We start from the raw sequence: 23,110 nt of genomic DNA on the forward strand, positions 1-23,110 counted from the left end.
TATCTTATAACTATCCCAGATCCTTCTTGATATATATAAGTTAAGTACGGCACTTTTGCATTGTAACGTCAATTCGATCCGTCTAGTGTACTGTTGTGAAGTGTCAATTTCTTTAAATTTGTAAATGTAATGTTAGTTTTACAAAATTAAAAACACAATTCATTACCTCTTCACCAATACCACAGCAAAAGTTCAATCATCACAGACCATATAGGGCAAAAGTTTTGTACCCTTGAAAAATTTGCTTTTTGCAAAACACCGAATGTTGATCAAACGAAAAATAGTACATTCTCATTACCATAGACTACTTTTCTAAGTGAATACATACAGACACACACAGATATATATATATATATATATATATATATATATATATATATATATATATATATATATATATATATAGATGCTTCTTGCAAAACTTTTAAAGCAAATATTATTTTCATACTCTCTGAAAAGGTGATAAGTAAGTCGCCTAAGATGGGAATCGTTAGTCTTGCTCATGCATCTCTATCTTTATATTAAATAAAAGATTTGCACAGATGTTAACCATTGTAGCAATTTCCCATTACTTTAAAGTGGTTGCATTTCCAAAAGAGCGTGAGCAAGAACTATGTCGGTTTGAAGACGTTATGGCTGATAGGTTTCACCACAAGAGAAAGCTAGAAGAGCAAGAAACTACTAACTCCAGGTAATTACTATGGCATTCGGTAATTTAGTAATATTTTCTTATTTGTACTTTGAAACTCTCAATCTAGAGTTTTCTTGATGCAAAATACATCTTTCACAGAATCCGTTAATGTGATCACATGTCATCATATACACGTCTAATGTATTTATCAGGAATCTTCCAAATTTTACACAACATATTGTCAATATTTAAAATAATATTTAGAAGTGCGCAAGGGATATTTCCTAAACCAAAGAAAAAGAATACATTACAGCTGGTATTATAACTAATTAATGCTTTACCCATATTCAGAATACATGTGTTTGAATAAGTGACAATATCCCATTAAATTGCTTCAATTGGTCGGATTTTATTAGTTGAAATAGTTGCCAATAGGTAGCGATAAGGACAATGGACATGCCCCACAACTTGTGATTAAATCGTGTTATAACTGAAGATTTTGAACACAGACTATTCACCTGCTCATTTAAGTGCATTAGTATGTGTGGTCAACTAAGTTAAACTGAAGTTATATTTATTTGCGTCAAAATAATCAACACCTCCGTCACTCGTATTTAACAGGTTACATCACTTCATTTTGTCTCACTTCTGTTTCAAAATAGATTTCACCTTGAAATCTCATTTCATAAATTGGTGATTTAGTCTTTGTACCGAATATCAGCATTATGTAAATAAAAGTTTCCGGAAGTCTAAATGACTGTTCTTATTTGCATCAATCGTCGGCATAGTTGGTTATTTAGGGGTTGGATTGACAAGATTGCTGCATGAATGTTTAAACGAAAATATAGATTATCAGTCATATCTTCAGAAGGTATATATACACTTATTGTTAATATTGCTTTATTATTATAATTATTATTATTATTATTATTATTATTATTATTATTATTATTATTATTATGTTAATTAATAACAGCAGCAGGCTTGTCCAGCTGTTGAACAAGATCGATAAGCTACAAAAGCAGCTTAAATCAGTAATTGGATCAACGGTGGATGTTCAATCAAACTCCAAGCAGAAAAGCGTTTTGTTGGCACAGAAATCGAAACGTGATGCTGAATCTGAGGAAAATAAAGACATTTTGGATAAAACAGGTGCGTGACGTCGTTACCAACATAACAACTTCTTCAAATAATAATAATAATAATAATGAGGACTTTCTATAGCGCCTAATCTTAAGAAGCTCTAAGCGCTTTTCAACATTACACAACACCTATAAGATAAAAAAAAAAAACTTATAATAATATTATTACAAAAACAGACAACATGAAATTAGAAAAATATTAAAAAATAAAAAAACATGCTGAGAATATTTCAGGTAGGAAACATTATTAGGTCTTTAAGTTTGTTCTTGCAGTCGAAATAAGTGAGTATCGAGAGCACTCTTGAATGTGATCACTGTGTCTTTGTGTCTAAGTTCAGTGGGCAATTCATTCCACGTTGCTGGGCCCTGGTATGCAAACAAAACGCTATCCATATGACTGTTTTCATAGTGGGAATAATGAGTATACAATTGTCAGAATAGGAGCGTAAGTATCTTGCTGGTGTGTACACATGAGTGAGATTGGATAGGTATGTTGTACTAGAGTCCTTCATTGAAACGTAGTACAGAGAACAAATTTTGTGTTTGATTCTGGATCGAATGGATAGGGAACAGAGCAGCGGGGAGGTGTACTCTGATCGTGCTACTCTAAGTATGATCCCAGCAGCTGTGTTTTGAACTTTCTGAAGTTTTTGGAGTAGATATTGAGATGAACCAGACAGAATTGAGTTACAATAGTCCAGTCTTGAAAGTACTAGTGAACACACAAGTGTTTTAGTGGTATCAACTGAAAGATATTTGCGAATGTTGCTGATGCGTCTCAGTTCAAGATATGCAGCCTTGCATATGTTCATGATATGTTGGTGCAATGTGAGAGTACTGTCCAGAGTAACATCTAGGTTTCGTACTGATTGTGTGACTTTAATGTTGACGTTGCTGATATTTATTGTTTGAGGTAAAGGATGTGAATGAGAAAGTCTTTGTGTTGTGATCAGAATCGCCTCAGTTTTATCATCATTCATCTGCAGCTTGTTATATGTCATCCATACGTTGCCTGAGCAAACTAATCTGGGATAACAATCAATACCATCAAAACTCAGTTCTTTCGGTTGAATATAGATGATGCCATATATTTGTCTTGCTTAACAATATATTTTATCTGCCCGCTAAGACTTAAGTCAGATGTCAATGGTATCTGCTTGGACAGGGGATCTTGGGTCAAATCCTCCCAAACACTGATTCTTAGTTTTACTTGTGCTTATGTTGTCATGCTGTTAACATGTCCCACAAATGCGTTCCATTATGTGCCTTTCACAAAACTGTTGAGTGATCTTAAGATGCGTTTCATAAGAATGAAATGTACTCTATATATTTTGTATTGGACTTTGTACTGCCCGCCTCATGTAACAAGCAAATTCACTTCAGTTTGCATAGCTAGCATATGATTGGCTTACAAGAACCATCAAAATTATCTACCCAATGATCGTTAGTACCTACAGCACATCAAATTGATGGACATTTATTACACTTGATTCAAAGTAAATTATCAACTTATTTTCAGAACTGTATCATTGCTATAATTGTCACTAGGTCTGGTGTAAACGATAATCATTTTCAAATACAACGATGGTGCTGAATTCTGATGAAGTCATGAGCAGGATATAGATAGGCTAAATATTATCAAATGGGGTAGGCCCACCTTATCCTTCCCACATTATACAATAAGCAGCATAGTGAAATGTCTGAATGCAAGACCTGACTGGTAATTATGTTAATGGTTAAGCTGTTTGTGGATTAGCTCACACATAATAAATACCTCCAAATATATGAACCGATAAAAAAACAGGGGCTTAGATTTTTGTCTGCAAGCGTTTGCTCTTCAGAAAACCAAATTCTTCTCTAATCCAGCTAATAAAAAATATGTCTTCACTTTACCAAATTGTGTACGATCGAAAATAAAATGTGATTTTACTTCTAGGCATTTACATTTGTCATCACGTAGAAACTGCGAATTCAATCCTACCGGAAGTCGATAGTTATCAATTCCCGCACCACCGCCAAAGTTTCTGAAACAATTATTGATCTTTATAAAAACACATATCTTCAACCAGTCTTCATGCTTTTATGCGCCCACTTCGATATTAGAAGGGAGTAATTGTTCATAAGATCCCTGTCAAAGCACATGAATGCGAGACTTACAGTTATGACATTTTGCACACTATATTATGGTTATGAATAAATAACCTGATCAAATTTGGATATTTTGATCTTTTTGGCCAAGACATTTCTTTGCAAAAACGAACTGTTAGCATAATTATGCAAAACCTACCTGAACTATTCTATTCTAAGTTTTGTTACGTACTTGTGCTCAAGCGTGGATCAAGTGGCTAAATGTTCAGATCAATTGAAAATATTTTTGTTGTTTTGCTCATGTTTTTTTAATCCTCACTAAAGCATATTTTTTAAGCAATGCCAGTCTAGCACAATTAAGTACACGCCACGGGATGCAAACAAATAAATTTGTATAGGCATATTGTTATTCGAATGATTTGATTTTGTTTACATTATACATTTGTTTTTGCCCATATGTCTAAGTTTAACCTTGATTCACATTTTTTTTTTTTTTTTTTTTGACTTTTGGAATTTTATATTCCTCTCGATTTGTTAGAACGCATACAAAGACATTCTGGATTCCATCCTTGTTGTTTGTCAGGACATTTAGGACCATTGCAATACATTTGAAATATTATATATACTTGTATGTGCGATAGGATAGATAGGATTAGTTGGAATTTGATTCACAATATTGTATGAATCTCTTAGGTTTTACCATTGAATTGTAAATAAATAAATTGCTTATTGAGTGCATTTAAATTGTCAGTTTCACTTTTACTGCTACATATTTTGAGACCCAGAGCGGCAATATCATAAATATATGGTATGATTAACTTTTCATCCGAGTTTAACATAAGTTCACATTTACTGCATTTGATTGCAATGTGTGTTTGTTCTGCTTTTATCTGGATGACATTTTAGGTGTATATATATATATATATATATATATATATATATATATATATATATATATATATATATATATATATATATATATATATATATATATATATATATATATATATATATATATATATATATATATATTTCACAAACACAAATCTAATCAAATAAATCAGTGCATCATATTGTTGTTGTACATATATTATAAAAATTTCTCAAAAGAAAGGAGAAGGAAAAAGCTGCTATTGCAACACCCCAAAGCCCCATATTAAAGAAAAAGAACAAACCTTTACTGCATATTTTACAGCCATATTTAGATTCTGAATATCATCCCTCTGTTCAAAAATAAATGTTTACTTTGTTTGGGATTCCATTTCCGCTCTCAAGGTCGTACGAAATTCCTGAACGTTTGCGCTGATTGCTTACATGATATTCAAATGCCCAGAGTATAGCCCTTGCAATTTTCCGCTGACATACAGTACAGTTTGTCAAGTTATTGTCTTCAACCGTGTGAGATACGTTTTGCAAAGATCTTAACTATTATCAATCAAACATATACTACTTGGCAAATTAAAACATTTTGTTAAAGAATACAGTTGGTATTATTAACTATTATCAATCAAACATATACTACTTGGCAAATTAAAACATTTTGTTAAAGAATACAGTTGGTATTATACCTTTTGATCCTTTATTTATGTATCTTATATTGTGTACATGTATCTCATACTTTTATGCATTAAAGATGTGTAGTATCGTTCACTTTATTATATGTTATTCTCTGTGACTATTGATCCTGTAAATGGTATCGATACTATCCTCAAAAAGCAACATTTTTGTATTGGTTTTTGTTCTCGATGACATGAAGACCACTGATTATAGTGAGGCAGACCAAGACTGTTTGGCAACAATACAGGTGTCAACGCTTAACATTTTAGAATCGTGTTCCATCTCCTTTAAAAATGCAGGTCTGAAAATACCCTTTGTTGTTGCGATTGTCGCTAAGAATCCTGGGTCTTCCGCGATAAGCAGTTCGTTACTGTTAATGCAGATATGTTGATAGTCAAGCATCAAATTCTTTAAATAATTCATCGGTCCACCATGGAATAGCTTAAACTTGGAGCGGAGATATTGAACTGTCATACACGGAAAACGAAGCCGGAACAATTCACAGCAAAGAGAACTGGCACATCTATGAAACTGAGTGTTGAATGAAGACGGTCGTGATCGAAATAGTTGGTATTTTGCATGGTCTGTCTCCGCCATAACAGCCGACACAGAGCCACCACCACTCCACCCACCATCAACTAGTTGCAGAAGAATTAAGTTACAGGTCATAATTATACTTTGGCCACCTCTGACATTAGCCTGTTCGCGTTAGAAGTATCGCATTCTAATACAGATCGGTACTTTTCAAACATCCGTGGCGCTAGAAATTCACTAGGTTTTTGCCTATAGGTGAAAAGGAGACATTCTTCCGCAATCCGACCCAGGGAATCGTTCTTTGAAACTGTATATTTTATGTTGGCATTATGTCTTTACTCGAACTGCTCGTTGATGAACAGTTATTGCCATTATCCACATTATGCAAGTCTAAAAAGAGTGCTAAGGCATATTGACAAATACAGTATAAGGGGCTGCTATAACAACCTACGAATTATTTCCCATGAGCAGCAGTATGATGTGTAATTGGAATCGTCTCTACAAACATTCTAGTTCTCATGGTAGGTACCTGAGTTGCAGGTACCGCTGTGCTGTTGCAGACGACTAGGATGGTAGGGTAAATGTGCACTTAGACTGTTAACTGTTTGAAGTAGCGATGCCGTTTTTTCAGTCAGGACTACGCAGCCATTTCAGTTGTAAGTCAATCGCAAATGCAGACTCTACAGCGATAAAGTTGTCAAACCCCGACAATGAATTGCAAACAATGCACACACCTTTATATCCAGCAAAGATGATTTACGAGCCAACCACTCACTATCATGTGAAGGCACAAGTGTAGCATGCGTCAACTTCGAATGTGACTAAACAAACACCAGAAATTGAAATAGAGTCGTAACTGGAAAAACAGTTACACCCACTAGCAACAATTATCCAGTGTGTCACTGATGGTTGTAACCTCAAGAATCCTATAAAAGCATATGCATTTGTAGATCTTGCGATAGAATAACGGTTATGGCGACATTGACTTTTATATGCCATGAAGCTTTCTTCTTTGTTGTTTTACATGTGTTTTACATGTGCTTCTCGTTCCGACTCTCAAAAGAGTCATCGATTGTTCCAACCTGTTGTAACAAGAACCAAATATATGCAGCATTTTCGCTTGACCCAATGACGTACTAAATATATTGTCAAATATATTTGAGAATAAGCTTAAAATACAACAGTTCAACCAGTCATCCTAACAGCGTCGGAGCAAACAAGATCCCTTCCAGTAAGCAGAAAAACCTTTGCCAACATGACACACCACTCATTGTTTGGACACGTTTTTGTGCATGTTTCTGTATAGCCATAACAGGCAAGCTTTAATTGACGAATAGGTAACTAAAAGGGCCTAATATGTGCTTCTTGAAATATTCAGTTAACATTTCTGTCATTTGCCGTCGATATGTCTAAAAAAATTAGGAAAAAGTGAAAAGCAAGACCTGATCCAATTGCATTCCGATTCTTTGCAGCTGTGATGCTAATGAGCTTTATTAATCCACGGTCGATGCAGCAAAAATTCTAGACCATACATGACAGGAATGACAGTCCGCTGAAATACATTTGAGATGTATATGTATAGTGGGCTTTGCTGCGTAAACCAAATACACAAAAGGAGGATATACTGATGGTCTAAAGATCATTTTCAGAACATTCTAAGTTGTAACCATTTGTCCTGTGTCGTTATAACCCTTTTCTGAAAATAATCTTCATGGAAATGTCAATAAAACTGTAAATAAAAATCGCTTCTTGAAATTGTTACGGTCAGAATCATGGCTTTATCTAGAACTCAAAAACAAATAAACATTGCAACGTTTGGTTTCAAAAGTCATTTTTCTGAGATTTGAGCATGCTTCAAAAGAATGCAAACCCTCGCTGGATCATTAAATCATTACATCGGTTGCAAAGAAAATATGCAGATTCTTTTTCGTGTAGATACTTCAGTGTCATATTTTATATGTTCTTTTCTGCACACGGAAAAAATATTAAGTCTCATTTTTCAACTTCTAGTTATATGTGTCATATTATCTTGCAGCAGGTTTGTGTGGATTGAAATTACAAGTAATTTCTGATAATTTGATTAACACTAGTATCTACCATTAGATCCCAAACAGGCAATTAATACAGAAACCTTGACTATTTAATATTCATTCTATAATAGGTACACTTAATATACATGCTCACATCAAACATAAACGACATTGCTACATCGCGCTGTTGCACATAATAAAGTAAATAAGAACAGATAATACAAACCATTTATACTCACATTATTACAAAATCTGTCCTTATACAAAATTATGAAATTCTAGACAAAACTAACTTATGACTGAGCCAATTTCAACATGCTTCAAATAAAGTCCTCTAACATTCTTTTAAATAAAACCTCCACCATGTGCTTTGGCATGGTTAAAAACAAAGCAGCATTTAAATCATCGACTAGAGCCAAGATGTTACATCTTTCTGTGTAAAACTTGCTTCGTGAGCCCTTTAGTTTATTTGGCGAAATCAACAACAATTGTGTCTTTCCTTTCGGTCAATCCAAACTATTTGCAGTTCTTCCCCGATGGTTCTGCTTAGACAATGATGGCCTAAAGTTTCATGACAAGAAGAGGCTCTTTATTACTTTAGTGACAGCACTATTTTAAACCCTTTTTACCAATTATCTTTTCATCATCCAATTGGTGTTTTGAAGCCTTACTTTCGTTAACATTTAAATTTGGAATAGGCAATAGAACCATTCAAACTCTTTATTACTAGAGCCAATAGGTTATCTGTTCAGTGTAAAAAACATTAATCTAAGACCACATGCATATCTTGTAAATAACAGTTAACGACCTTGTTTGCTTATATTTGCAGTCAATCGCACATCATCGTTGAACTTGACGCAAGTCTCTGGAATCACTGATGTAGGCGAGTAAGGTATAGTATTTTGTTTAGTTCTACTGGTCATATATCAAAAGGGCGTATATGATGGTGTGTTGTATCTTGTTCGTCGCCTGTCCATCTATAATCAAGAGTGTTATCAATGCCCCTCCTAAACTACTTATCGGATTGCCATGAAACTTTACACAAACATTTATCGCATTGTCTAATTAGACCTAACTGTCAAAGAGGCAACTCAGACGTAAAATTTGGCCGCCATAGCGACATCTTGAAATTGTTGTCATCGTTACTACCCCTGAGTGGATGGGCACATGTAAGATAAGAAACATTCGAACTCCAATGTAAACAAATTTTATAAAATAAGGTCTCACTCTTCATCATTTTTTTTTAAAGATAATCATGTCTTGCAAGAGAGAACAATTCTAAGAGTATCCACGACAAACAAGCAATATAATCATACTAGCTAAATATGTTCCCATGCAGCTTGCTTTTGTATAAATTGTTATCCTCATTTCAGATATCAAGAACTGTGACTTTTGTCCCACAGCAAGAACATGGGAGAAGAATCTATTGTTACCTCATCTATTAATCTATTCAGCCTATACTCAACAATATGTTGTTCATAGATCAGCAAAACAGTATTTGAATTATTACATCAATAGACGGAGAGGACAAGCTGGGCATTTTTCGACCTATTTCTTTAATGTTAATATTCTTGAATCAGATTATTTGACTGAATTAAAGAAGTGCCAAAATAACAGATAAAAGCAAAGTTCAGTATTTTTTTTATGAAAGTGAAGTATGCATCCAATCATGTAATAGTGACAATAATAATAAACAAGTATTTCATTTCTAAAACATTCTATTAGATAATAATGCAAGAACCCGAAACTTTCTTTCATACGGCTGGTTATGCAATTGTTTTCAATGTCACAGTAACAATAAGTCTGATAATATGTTGGTTTCTGCTTATTAATAATAGTTTAAGATTGCATACCTTGACCACATAAATATTCCATACCATTACATGGCATGATCCAAAGATCGCCATACCATACAAATTCCTGCATATATATTTGTACAAATGGCGTACACTGTTATTTATACTAAATTTATTGTGCTTGATTTTTGTCTCTGATAGGGGGAAGAATGTTGGCCTATCCGACTTTTGTCAGCTTTTTAAGATATTTACTTTGAGAATTCGATTTAATTATCCATTATAAATTACTCGCATGCTGAAAATTCTATAGTGTTTTGGTCAAGTGAAATAAATATTAAACACATTTTTCATTCCTGTTTCATATGAGTCCTTGGAAACCTATGATCAGAGTTTTAATTTTGTTCAGCTAGAATTTGAATGGAATCATTTATTTAGATTACTAATTCGAATTACGAAGTACTCATTGACTTTATAAACTAAAACGCCACCTTGAGATTATTGTTAATTCATTCAAACATATTCTGGATGTTAACATTGTGATACATCAAAACTAGTAGTATATCATCACATTCAAAACTCATGGTATATCCACACATTCAAGACTATTGGTCTACATCAGATTCATTATTTTTTAATCGCAAGATCACAGTGATATAAATTGAAACATTATCTCATTTTTAACTGTGTTTAAATTATAGTAATAGCTAACGTATACGATAATGTTGCACCGGCATTTGATCAAGAACATGTTCTTGGAGGATTTTTGTTGCGGCGAAGGGAATATAGTATTCATCTGAAATCCAGTCAATCAGTTTTGAGCAGAGTTGTAGTTATAGTATGTCTATATACGCTATGAAAGAATAACTACGACATTTACAGGTACAGCATAAGTATTGGATATAAAACCGTGTCTCAGCATCAAAGAACTTTAGGACCAATATTATCTAGGCCATTTTTTTAAGTGTCAGTACTCTACAAGAATATGTTCACAAAGTCAACTGACATAAGGGAAACATCAACTCGTTCTGTACAGTGATTTCTTCTAAAGTCAGATTTAAAAAAACGCTTTGAGATGTTCGTAATTAACATATGATGCTTTGAAACTTAAAAATGACTGATTCACGTTTTAAAGGGTTAATTCACGGGAAATATTGACTGGCCTATTTCGTTATAGATATCAGTGCTATAGTGTAATCTGTGCAAGCATTCACGTCAACCATTATATTGTTGTGCAAAAGACTTCGAACCGCAATGGATGTGCACTCGCATTGGTTGAACTGGTTGATAATCTTAACAGGCGCCTCGCAAGATCTTACGCAGCAATTGCTCCATTTTCGGACTGTGGTTCCATGTCAGAAGAGTCCACAGTCCTTCAGGTCTATGAGTCACCTTCCTAAACAACTCTGATGCACAATGTGGTACTGACATTTACCAATCAAGCGAAATCTACTCTTGCAGTAAATAATGTCCCGTATACAAAACAGCCCACATATTCTCCACCTCCACACCTGTCAGATGTCAACATCTATACACCAATGTTGGTTTTCTGGCAAGTTTGCAAACTGTCTCGACCTAGACAGAAGACACTGGACTTCCAGTTTTTATACTGTCAAGTACAGAGCATTCTGGAATTGGAAAAACTTGAATCTAATATGCATCTGAGGATATTGGAATGCAAATACATGTTTTCTAATCTTTCTTTTGGATGAAACTTTCTAGTGTTTCTGGAAATTGTCTTACTTTATGAACCTATGATTCAAGCTTCATACCAGAATCTTTCTCTTAAAGGCTGTCTTACTTTATGAACCCTTGAGTCAAGCTTGATACCAGAGTTTTTCCCCATAAAGGTTGTCTTTCGTCACTTCCTAGCATCGCATCTGCAATAAGTACACGCAGTTCAAATTGAAGACTGTTGACTCTGGTTCAACGGCAAGATCGGTACATTTTTGTGTTTTATTGACAACCCTCCTTTCTGGCCAATACTTGACTACCTTTGGTAGCCAGCAAACTAAACTTATGTGAAATCACTAGTTCCAGTCACATATGTGCTGGGATAATCAAGATAGATCCATTTGTCACGTTAGAAAATTACTTTAATATGTAGCTATGTCAAAATGTACCGAGAAAAGAAAATGAAACAAATACACACACATACCCCTTGATAGTTTGGATCCTCCATCCCAATGTGGATTACTATCACAATAGTGCATCCATCTCTTTCTGAGAGAAAATCTTTGCTTCTATTAAAACAATTTTAATCATTCTTCTCTGGATAATTTTATTAAACGGCTTTCACGTTGTATCTTTCTAGCTCTTTTGCTTTATGTGGGCTCTGAGCGAGCGAAACATAACATTAGGGCTGACTGTATCAGCCCATCAAGTTGTGAAACCGTCCTCTGGTCTGCATTAGATAACTATACTGACAAAAGATGTTATGTCCACTATGAAAGTTTTTTCATATGTTGTCATCAGTTTCCTCTACTCTGGAAACCTCAGCAACGAAGTAAGACGACATAATGTGTTTCTGCATTACAAATAGCGTTATAATCACTTATGACCTGAAGAAATCACAAGTATAATTTGCATCAATTTTTAAATTGACGTGAACTTAATATAGTTCATTTACTTATGAATGCACGCTATGATGCGAATTATTGGTATGCAAGCTAAGAAAACACTACAGCACAGTAGCCATCTTTCTTTCTCACATATTCACTAACATTCTGAATAGTATAGACTCCGATTCGCCAACTACCGATGGTTGTCTCACGAAGACCTGCTCTGACAGGAGCCCTTTATCAAATGGGTGAATATAACGTGCAGATACTACTAATAATAATAACAATGATTTGAAGCTGGATGCACATTTATGCGTGATAAGATTATGAACTTGTGTGTATATTATACATGGACACAAAATACAGGCTGTGATATGGAGTTAGGTGAATACAAATACAGTCCTTGTGGTATTAACATGGAGTTGTGTGCGCTTTATTTATGGGCGTTATGCATGTTTTACTTTTGAATTGTATTTTATTCATGGCATCAAGTGATTACACTGATTAAATATGTATCACACGCAGGTAACAAATAATATTTAGTGTTTCAGAAAACCACACATTGAATTCATGAAGTGTTACCGTAAACATTTCCAGAATGTACGGATTTGACATGTTTATCATCTTAGAAAAAATATGGAATTATACATAAATAGGGTTTGTCACTCCCTCTAGTATCGTATTATATAGTGTTCCCTGGAATTATTATGTGCAGTTATCTGATGATTCGTACATTCAGTAGATTTTTGGGACAGTCAACCATGGTGAACAATAAAAACATTAAAACTCTAAAACAGAAGAGCTAGACGGCAGGTATATTTATAATGTCCACAAATAAGAGTAAGTTTATCGCAGGCCTCACAATAACATTTAACTCCATCATAATTGTACTCTTCTAAATTTCTGTACGCCTGTGAAGATGAAATAATAAATGAAATTGTATGTTTCATGCAAAGGTAATACCACCAAACTTGCCGTATTTTGTTTTGATCAGTTGTTTCCTCCATCTACTAAATGCACAGCACTTTTGCTTATATCATATTGCCTATTATTAAAATCTTAAAATATTCAAATAAAATGTCAGATGTTCTTTAATTCCTTATAATTTACATACTTTGATCTGTGTCAAAACGTGAGGTAAATTCTCCCAAATGAGACGCTTCCCGCTTGGTCAAAGCTGATAAAGCAAAAGATATTGATTTACTGAGTTGCCTAATAGCTGTAACCTCTAACACAAGATTGCAAACAACCTGGACGGTCATTTTGTTTACTTTTCTCAAGATATTGGTTCCCACATTTTGCGCTGAATCAGTGCAATGTATGGTATTCATGAACTTATACCGTTTTTACATTATTATTTTTACAGGCTACTAATCCAGTTCTCCTGGCAACACGGTTGACTTCTGATAGTGAGCTAATTCCAGACTTTGGTACCAAAAGAGTTAGATACCTAGTTCTAAATTGATTAATAGTTGCAAGGATTTCCGGACCAATCACAGATACATGAAATTATCACGTTCTTATGAAACCCTGGCTGGAACTGAAGCTCTCTATTATTTTTAGAGGAGCTGCCTATCAAGTGTTAGCTAAGAGAACTAGTCCAACTCTGATGGGACAATCAGACAGGCTCAAGGGACTACCTAATTCGGTGATAATGTAGGGAAACATTTTAAGTGTTGCCAGATAGACTATTTAAAGACATTTTTTAGCAAGATCATTTGTAGAAAGTGACCCATTAGGCTCTTACAATATTTTTAATATATCAGATTTGTCATCATCTCTACCCAATTCCCAACCTAGCCGTATGCATTGGTGCATATAGCAATCATTTCTCCAACTGTCCTTATGTATGTCCATCCATCAACATTTTCTTTTCGGAGCAAAGTCCCAACTGTCTAACCTATTCAGAACAGAATTTCGACACATAACAAGCATGTTATTTATATGTATCATTTATAAATGTGAGCATTTAATGTTTTTCATTAACATGAAGACCGCCCCGGTGACCTAGTGGTTAGATCGTCCGACTCGGATGCGGGACGTGGTAGATTCAAACCCTAAGTCATACCAAAGACGCATAAAAAGCGCACTAACAGCTGCCTTGCTAGGTGCTCAGCATTAAGAGTTAGTCTTAAGACTTGTCTGCTTGGTTTCAGGATATTGCGACTGGGTTAGACATGATGCTACTTGTCTGCGGTAAGATGCCTCAGTGCTAGACACCACTACAAACTGCCACACTGCAGACATCGTAGCGATTTGACTGGAAATTGTTAAAGCTATGTTAAAAATCCAAAACACACGCATTAACATGAAAACAAACTTTACCATAAGTAGTATATACATCGGCAGAACTGAACCATGTGTAATTTTGAGTATGTCTTTACATTACTTTGGAGATGATCAGACAATTATAAATTGTATTGCTAGCCAATGCGTGAGCTTACGCTTTCATGATTATTTGTTTCATATATAATTAATATTTGTGAACATTATTACCATAATAATCATGAAGACCAACTTCTATGTAGATATTCTGATTAAAAGGTGAAGCCTGTCTATAAAGGACACATATGGAACTTTTATATTTTGTTGTTTATGGACCTATAGCCTTTGTGTAGAGATTAAAATTGGAATTGATGTTTAATAGCAATGTATTTTAATGTGGTCCTAAACAATTAGATATATGTTATATCGAATTCTCCAAGACATGCTTAAATTTACTTGCTCTCAGACGTGCAGGAAACATTTACTAAGGCCCCACCTGTTGCACAATGCATAAGAGGCCTCACCAGGCATGTGATTGTTTAACAGATTTATTTTTAACTTTTTAACTAAGAAATTTGCCTAGAAACTGAAAATTTCATCAATTTTGTGTTTTCCAAGAGAGCTGGCAATTTTAAAGATTGTCTTGTCAATTTTTTTAATTATCTTCTTTGTGTTAATGTTCTCATTCTGGAAAGATTAAATCCTTAGAATAGATGATGGTAACTTATAAGCACATAATGGTACATAAGCAATTTATAGTAAATCAGTAAATCTTACATTTCTAACATTTCTCATGACCTAAGCGATAGTATGATTTCCTTCCGAGTATATTGTTTTTTTGTGTGTGAAAATCTGCTCATTTAAGCATCACAATTTATATTTCCTTCTTTATTACGAGCCATCTTTTGAAGATGTACAGAATTGCGGTGTAATCAGTTTCAATACATTATAATTACTTTCTTCGTCTTTTAAAAATTCCAACCATAGTCATCTATCTGCCCATCAAATATGTTGTTTCCATGACATTCGCTTACTTACATCACTGCGTAAGATTTCCATTATCTTTTTCTTTTTAAACATTGACAGAGCTGTACTTTCTCATATACGTTTTCTTATTGTTAACGGAAAATATGCCGTTAAAATACACACAAGGAGACATACTATTGCATTGATCACAGATTGCAAAGTCTATCCGTTTATTTAATTTATCATAATATAAACTTAATCACTATCTCGCCTCTATAGAGAAACATTCAACCTTTCGTTAGCATGATGCCACATGTCCATGGCGCCATCAGCATATTGTTAAAGTTGTTCGCATGCGCGAATGTATATAAAAAGCGAGACACTTAATTCCAAAGATCCTCTTGACACGCGTTATATGCATGTGTTAGCTGTATTTACCAGATCGTATTATTTGGACTCTCGACTGTCTTATTTTTACATAGGTGAATCGCAATAACAATATGAAAGAGACTTAACATTCATCACTAAATTGTATCCAATTTAGAGCTTGGGGAAGAATCAATGGTTTCATTCACGTGATGAGCAAGTGTTAGTTTTTCTACAAAAGTGTATTCTATGACAAAGTTTAATATGTCGTTGTGTTGTTTTTTTAATATCTGAAGGGTTTTATGCACTCTCAATTTTCACTGTTTAACGCTTTGCAAGCTCTAATCAATTGCACACTAAGTATTCACACACTTTCAGTGTTATTAAACCATATGGTTCCGACAAATATGTTATGCAAACACGCGTCTTTTCAAACATCATAACTCGAAATCTGTTTTAATTATTATTTTCAACTAAATTTTTCATAAAACCATGTGTTTTGCAAATTCAATTTTAAAGGAAGACAGTGATTAAGAACTTTTTTTTAATTACCTCTGTATCTGAAAACATATTCGATAGAAAGATATATGAAAATGTGGACAACGTGGTTCACATTGTTGACAATACATGTTCATTTCCGAACATGCTAAACAATACATCTTTATTAGCAGATATGTATATTTTACATATGCAGTGTAACTTTTACATAAGTGATCTTGTCAAAATTGCTCTTGACTGTCTAATAGACTTTTGCATTATAAGTTTTATATACATTTGTATTATTCATCATGTGAAATATATTAGAATATTGTTTGTTTTCAGACTAATCTTCTCATAATCTTCTGGTATAATATTTGTTGAAGTTTAAACCATTTGAATGTTTTTCTGTAGGCATGAAATTATAAAATATTATTGTTTTAAGGAAATATAATATTAGTATTGTTCTTAATATTTTTACTAGCTGGTTCAAAGTTTTAGATTGTGTTTAATATTCTTTCAATATTGATTGATATGTCATAATTGCTCAATTATGTGAAAGTCACTTTTGATAGCTTGGGCTAATTTCTGAAAGTATTATCATTATTATTATTATTTATATTATTAGTAGTAATAGTAGTATAGCTGTTTTTGATTTGTTTATGATATTTGAGTGAGAAATAAATTCAAAAGTGTAAACTATAGAATAATCAATTATTACCATGCTATTATTTCATTTATTAAATTTTTTTTAATGCTATGCATAATTAATAGTTTAAACATAAGCTATTGTAAAAACAAAATTAGGTTAATAAGACACAACTCATGCACTATAATTGGTAATTATCCACGGCTAAAAATGTTCACAAACGCTTATTAAATCAAACAGCCAATCTGATCTCAATAAAGAATAACTTCCCTAGACTACTGCTATATATGGACTGTCTCCTGGTGGAAATTGCATACTTTAGTAGCTGGGTCTCGTCTCTAGATTGTTACGAATCTATGCTCTTAATATAAGTAACGGAAAAGAAGGAAAGGCAACAAGGTTTGTAAAATTCGACAAGTAATTTTTTTCCTTAGAATACAAAGTGAAAATGGTAAATGCGAGTAAACAACTTACTATATTGAAAATTAAATCCCAAAATAATCAAAGAATTACAGGCACAAGTCGTAATAATTAAAAGTCCTGAATAAAATGTAGTATGATTTCAAGTTAAATCCAAAACTGAAAATGATGATGTGTCTGTGGTAGCTCCCATAGTGTTGATGTGACAACAGTCTTGTTGAATCACAGTAATATAATTCCAGGTTTGAATTCACTATAAATTGCAGTAATCATCTCTATCCAAGAATTGTATCATAGCACGTTTTTATTTCCTGAGAAACTAATCACTTGAATTCAATAATTTGAGGTAATTCATTTCAGCCCAACTGGAAACAACATATAAATACAACTTAAAAGCGCTAGATCTTAAAAGCATGACTGACAAATACTCTTAGTTGCAAGATTATGTGGTTCTCTACTTAACCTCAGGTCACAATTAGCATTTTTTAGAACCTGGACTATGAACAATACACTAAGGAATTTCCAAAACTTAGACCTAGACCCAAATAAACATAATCACTTCTATTAATAATAATTCTGATACTAAACCCATACACACAGAGAATGATTTAGCTGTATATTAGTTAGTTTAAACGGAATAAAATTAAACGCTCGATTCAGGTCAAGCAGAAATGAATTCATTTTTGGACAATCTCATGTCCAATATGCAATGTTACATTAAAATAGCATTTAATAAAATAATTGTTAAAAAACTAGTAAACAAACAAGCAATGCAAATTAAATGTACATAAGATAATATATCAACATGGAATTGATGCGTAACTCCTGGCCCCAATAATCACATAACCTTTTGAACATGAACCTAAGCACAAAGTCCAAGTCATAAAACTTTCACAATTTGTAACTTTATTTAAAACCAAGTTGGAATTTGGGAACTTTCAAGAATGTCTTGAATATGTGATGTAGAATACTAAATTTCAGTGCCCCCGTCGTGTTGACAGTGATATGAGCATTCTGCACTTTGGATGTACATTTCTATTGGAATTTTACAATTCAACATCTCAGTCATTTTATCCACCCTTTTGTCATTGTCACAGCATTTTCTTTTATAGACCTCACGAACAAAAACAAACTTTGGGATGAATTTTATTCTGTGGGCTCGAAATTACCAATTTATCAGGATGAAAGTCTTATTATAAGTGTCCAATATGATATCTACTGGTCAATTTGTTATAACCATTCAGCAGTTCTTGGTCTTCGCTGGAAAACTTTCAGTATCTGGGACGCAGCTTGTTTGTTTATCTTCAAACCTGTGCAACCCGAAACAGAATTCACGTGCAGGATATTGCATGGTTTCATCAAATGACTATCGAGTGGATCTGCTTGAAGTAGGTTCAGGCTTCATTTGCCAATGATGTAGTAAACGTCGACGTTGAAACTAGGAATCATTAGCACTGGTAATGGAAACAGGAGCAAATTAACAGATAGTTGCGATGCTATATAATTACAGAATATTTTAGATATGTGAAAATTAGAGTCTGTGATTGGCGAACTGACATAATGGATTTGGTAAAGCCGTTTGGGAAAATAGCACAATATTATGGACAGCATCTGCCAATGCTGGCATCTCCATTTTATTGCAGGGCTAAGCATGGGATTGTACATTAGAAACACATTACTAATATTTGTTTGTTTGGCTTTTGGGTTTGTTTTATTGATTTATTTTTTAATTTTTGGTGTTTTTACCTATCACTCCATTCTATAGATAATATACATTTTCATCACTAAGGTCAGCACAAAATAGTAAGTGTTCTTTAAAAAATAAGTGATCATTTCTTGTAATGTATGACATCGAATTGTATGGAAAACTATCAGGATTAACATTTTAATTAGCTGAAAAGCCTACCGTTTAAGGTGGTGATGGGAGAAGGCAGATGGACACACAAATACCATGAAACTCATGCTTGAAGCATGTCCCTTGATATCATTAGCAATTTTTACACTCCGATTTGAGAATGTTGAGCCTGATTGCAGAGTATTCTAAATCACGGCACTATCACCAACCCCCAAAGGTAGACTACAATGTTGAATACATTATGCCGTATCAAGTTCTTCTTACTTTGCGCTTCTTTACATAACACTGTACTCTCCTGACAGAAATAATAGATTATTTGATACACCCAGCTCATACTTGTCTGTATCAATACATATATACGATTAACCTTACGCCAGAAGGTAGATTGCTCCGCCTACCGAACACGTGACTTGACAACGTCTTAACCTCCGACAAACATTCTGTGAAAATGGCGGGCGTGATAACATTAAAAGATATACCAGACGATATTGGTGAGCAATATTTGCCATATCAAACAACATTGAGACAGAGACAGAAAGCGAGAGCATTTATCCATCGCTTGTACTTCTCTAAGTTACGTCGGTATGAAGAGAACTCGCCCACACGTGTCTGAAGAAGTCGCCCCAGAGTGGTTGGAGAAGTCGCCCCAATTGGTTGGAGAAGTCATCCCAAAACTTGTTACCCAAATAACCTTTTTATAACAGAATTAAGTCATCTTTTACGTGATTCATATTTATATTTATACATATACGCGATCACAAAAGAGATATTAACTAAATTGAAGCATAATCATAGTAATATTTATAAGGACGAAATTAAGTCTGTATATAATCTAATGAATGACGACAGTATAGTGATTAAAAAGGATAATAAGTCAAACAATATTATTATTGTGAATCAAGATGATTATGTTAAAGAAGTTGAACGTCAATTAGAAATTAAATAAAAAATTTCAACATGCATAAATGAAATCGTTAAAAATAATAATTCCGTATGTGAGGAATTTGATACTTTCCCTCTTAACATACGTACACCTCAATTCTACATATTACCCAAAACTCATACAAATCCTGACCATAATTTACCTTTAAATTTTCCAGGACGACCAATTATATCAGGTTGTAATTCTTATACTGAAAACCTATCTAAATTTATTGATAGTGTTTTACAACCTTTAATGAAATCACTTCCTTCATTCATTAAAGATACAACTACTTCATTAAAAAGCCGAAGTCTATTTCACATCTATCTGATAATTTCAATCCTGGTATCATTAGATGTAACATCACTATATACCAACATTCCGCATGCAGATGGTATTGAAGCGTGCAAATATTTTCTTGAAAACAATCCTATTAATAGCACACTATCTAGCGAAGATATTTGTAAAATAATAAAAACTTATCTTGGAAAATAATTATTTTCAATTTAATAACGCGAATTACACACAGATAATGGGTATTAATATGGCTCTTATATACTATTCCCTTTCATGGATGAATTAGAAAAGGATTTTATTCAAAACGAATAGTGTAACCCATCTCTTTGGTTCAGATTTTTAGATGACATATTTATGATCTGGAAGCATTCAACTGAAGAACTGAAAAAAATTATTGATCGCCTAAATCATTTTCACCCGACGATTAAATTTACTTATACTGCATCTAGTACGCATGTTTCATTTTTAGATGTAAATGTAATAAAAAAATATTTATAACACTATCTCTACAAATATTATTAAAATGCATCTAATGATTTGAAGAGCAGAGCAAAAGAGACGGATAACACTTATTTTCCGTTAAGTACAGAAGCGGAGTTGATAAAATAAAAAAATTGAAAGATTGCAAGTTTTATAAATTTAATAAGTTATTAAGTTGAAGAAAAACAACAATAAATAAAGCCTTAACCATGTGGCTATATCTCAGAATTACTATATATGATCCTTGGGGCGACTTCTCCAGGCGAAGTGGGGCGACTTCTCCGAACCGTTGCGAAATTTGTAAATATATGTAATAAACTGACTGTGTTCAAGAGTTGACAAAATAGGCTGTGCCTTTGTTTCTTCTGCTTAGAAGTTTTTCAAACCAAAGTTTCACCATCACTGTCACAAACTAAATGGACAGAAACCAAACATAGTTGAAAGGTGACAATTATCAGGATATGCATAACAAAAGCCTTAAAATTAAAAGACTGATATTGATATGGCTATGCATAAAATTTAAACAGCAATATTATTTCATACTAACAAAGGTACAAATAAATTATTAATTGTGTCAAGTACACATTCAAACATAATGGGGTAAACATTTTCCAAGAATTAATATACATATAGCAATTTAAATTAACTGTTATAATTGCATACATATGCATTTTTTTAGTGACAAAGTTTGCAGTGTGAAACAATGTTTGTGATGAAAAAGATCAAACAGTGATTCTCAAATATTGCTTGCACAGAGATCTTAAAAATAAATAGTCACAAATGATGAAAGACAGGAATTTATATAAGAAAATACTGTTTGAACTTAGCAGTCGTACGTTATTAATGATATGACCGTTGTGTCTTGTTTTTTACCTTTACTAGACAGCTATTATTTTCAAGGAAGATACAATGAATGCTTACTTTGAGAACACTCCTTTATATGACAGATGAAATCCAGTTTTTCTAAGCTACATTAGAGCACATTTATGGTAGATTTTACGGTAATTCCATAAATTTCATCCACATGTTACCTTGTTTTACTATGCATTATGGGGTATAGAGCAAATTAGTTTGCAAATAGGAAATTATATTCATGAATGAATAAAGTGTAATATCCTAGCTGTCCATTGGAATTATGTTGAATGAAAACTCAGTCATCTTGGTAGAAAATTCTATATCAAATACTTTATGAAGGATGTAATGGAACTAAATAAACAAATACTGCAGTACATATACGTGTTTGAATTTTTATTTATGCAATCTGCTTGTTGAATGATTGTTTAATGGCTTCTGTGACGTGCAACTATGGTATTATCCATTCTGGTAGCTACTTTTCCAACCTCAGAATAGATGATTTACCAATTGATTGCTATTCTGAATTTATTATTATGTAACGCGGTTATAATCTACACAGTTATGCAAATGCTTAACTTTAGAATTGGTGGAAATGGAATCAAAAGGGCGACTATCACAGAAGTGTACACTAGAAGTGATGTACGTCGGAATATCTCCCATTTACAATACATATAATTCTCAAAACGACAAGATAAAATTGGATCTCTTCCAATCCCGAAAGAAGTTTATCAAACGACAACAAAACCATGTACTCTGTACAGCGCAAGTATATCATGTCTTTTAAAGACACGTTCAGCAGCCTGTTGTAAATATTGACCGCTCATTATTAAAACGTGTTATAGATCACGTGTGCATTCACCTGGACAAATTAGCTTCAACAATCAAACTTTTCGAATTAACGAACTCACGTATGTGATGAAAACATTCGAAGTGCCCAAACGTAATTCATTAAAGGTAAAGCGTCAATGGCGAATGCATGCGTAGAATGCAGATATCAAGCAATTAAAAGCAATCCGTCTGTCAATACCTACTGGCAACTGAACAGAATCCACACAGACAATTTATTATCTTTCTCGGTAATATCCATATCCAGTGGCTACTCCCTAACTCAAAATTCCCAACACTAGATACAAGCTCTTTTAATATTACAGCTGTTAGAACTGTTTACGGAAGGATAATTGCAGTTACTAACTTCTAAAAATAGAGTCACGTGCAAAAGTAA

General features: G+C 33.4%; 1 protein-coding gene across 1 annotated transcript in view; it reads left to right on the top strand.

Moving 5' to 3' along the window:
- The window catches only part of LOC149791823 (transient receptor potential cation channel subfamily M member 5-like), a 48,779-nt gene extending 26,515 nt beyond the window's left edge, over positions 1-22,264 (top strand). The window contains exons 10-13 of the mRNA XM_089970334.1: positions 580-691; positions 1,608-1,783; positions 8,812-8,874; positions 13,703-22,264. Of these exons, the coding sequence (XP_089826460.1) occupies positions 580-691; positions 1,608-1,783; positions 8,812-8,873 (350 nt within the window). The 3' untranslated portion in view covers position 8,874; positions 13,703-22,264. The remainder of the gene's footprint in view (positions 1-579; positions 692-1,607; positions 1,784-8,811; positions 8,875-13,702) is intronic.
- Positions 22,265-23,110: the final 846 nt, after the last annotated feature.

Source organism: Sinohyriopsis cumingii, chromosome 9, assembly GCF_028554795.1.
Source record: "Sinohyriopsis cumingii isolate HCF-2022 chromosome 9, ASM2855479v2, whole genome shotgun sequence".
NCBI lineage: Eukaryota > Metazoa > Mollusca > Bivalvia > Unionida > Unionidae > Sinohyriopsis > Sinohyriopsis cumingii.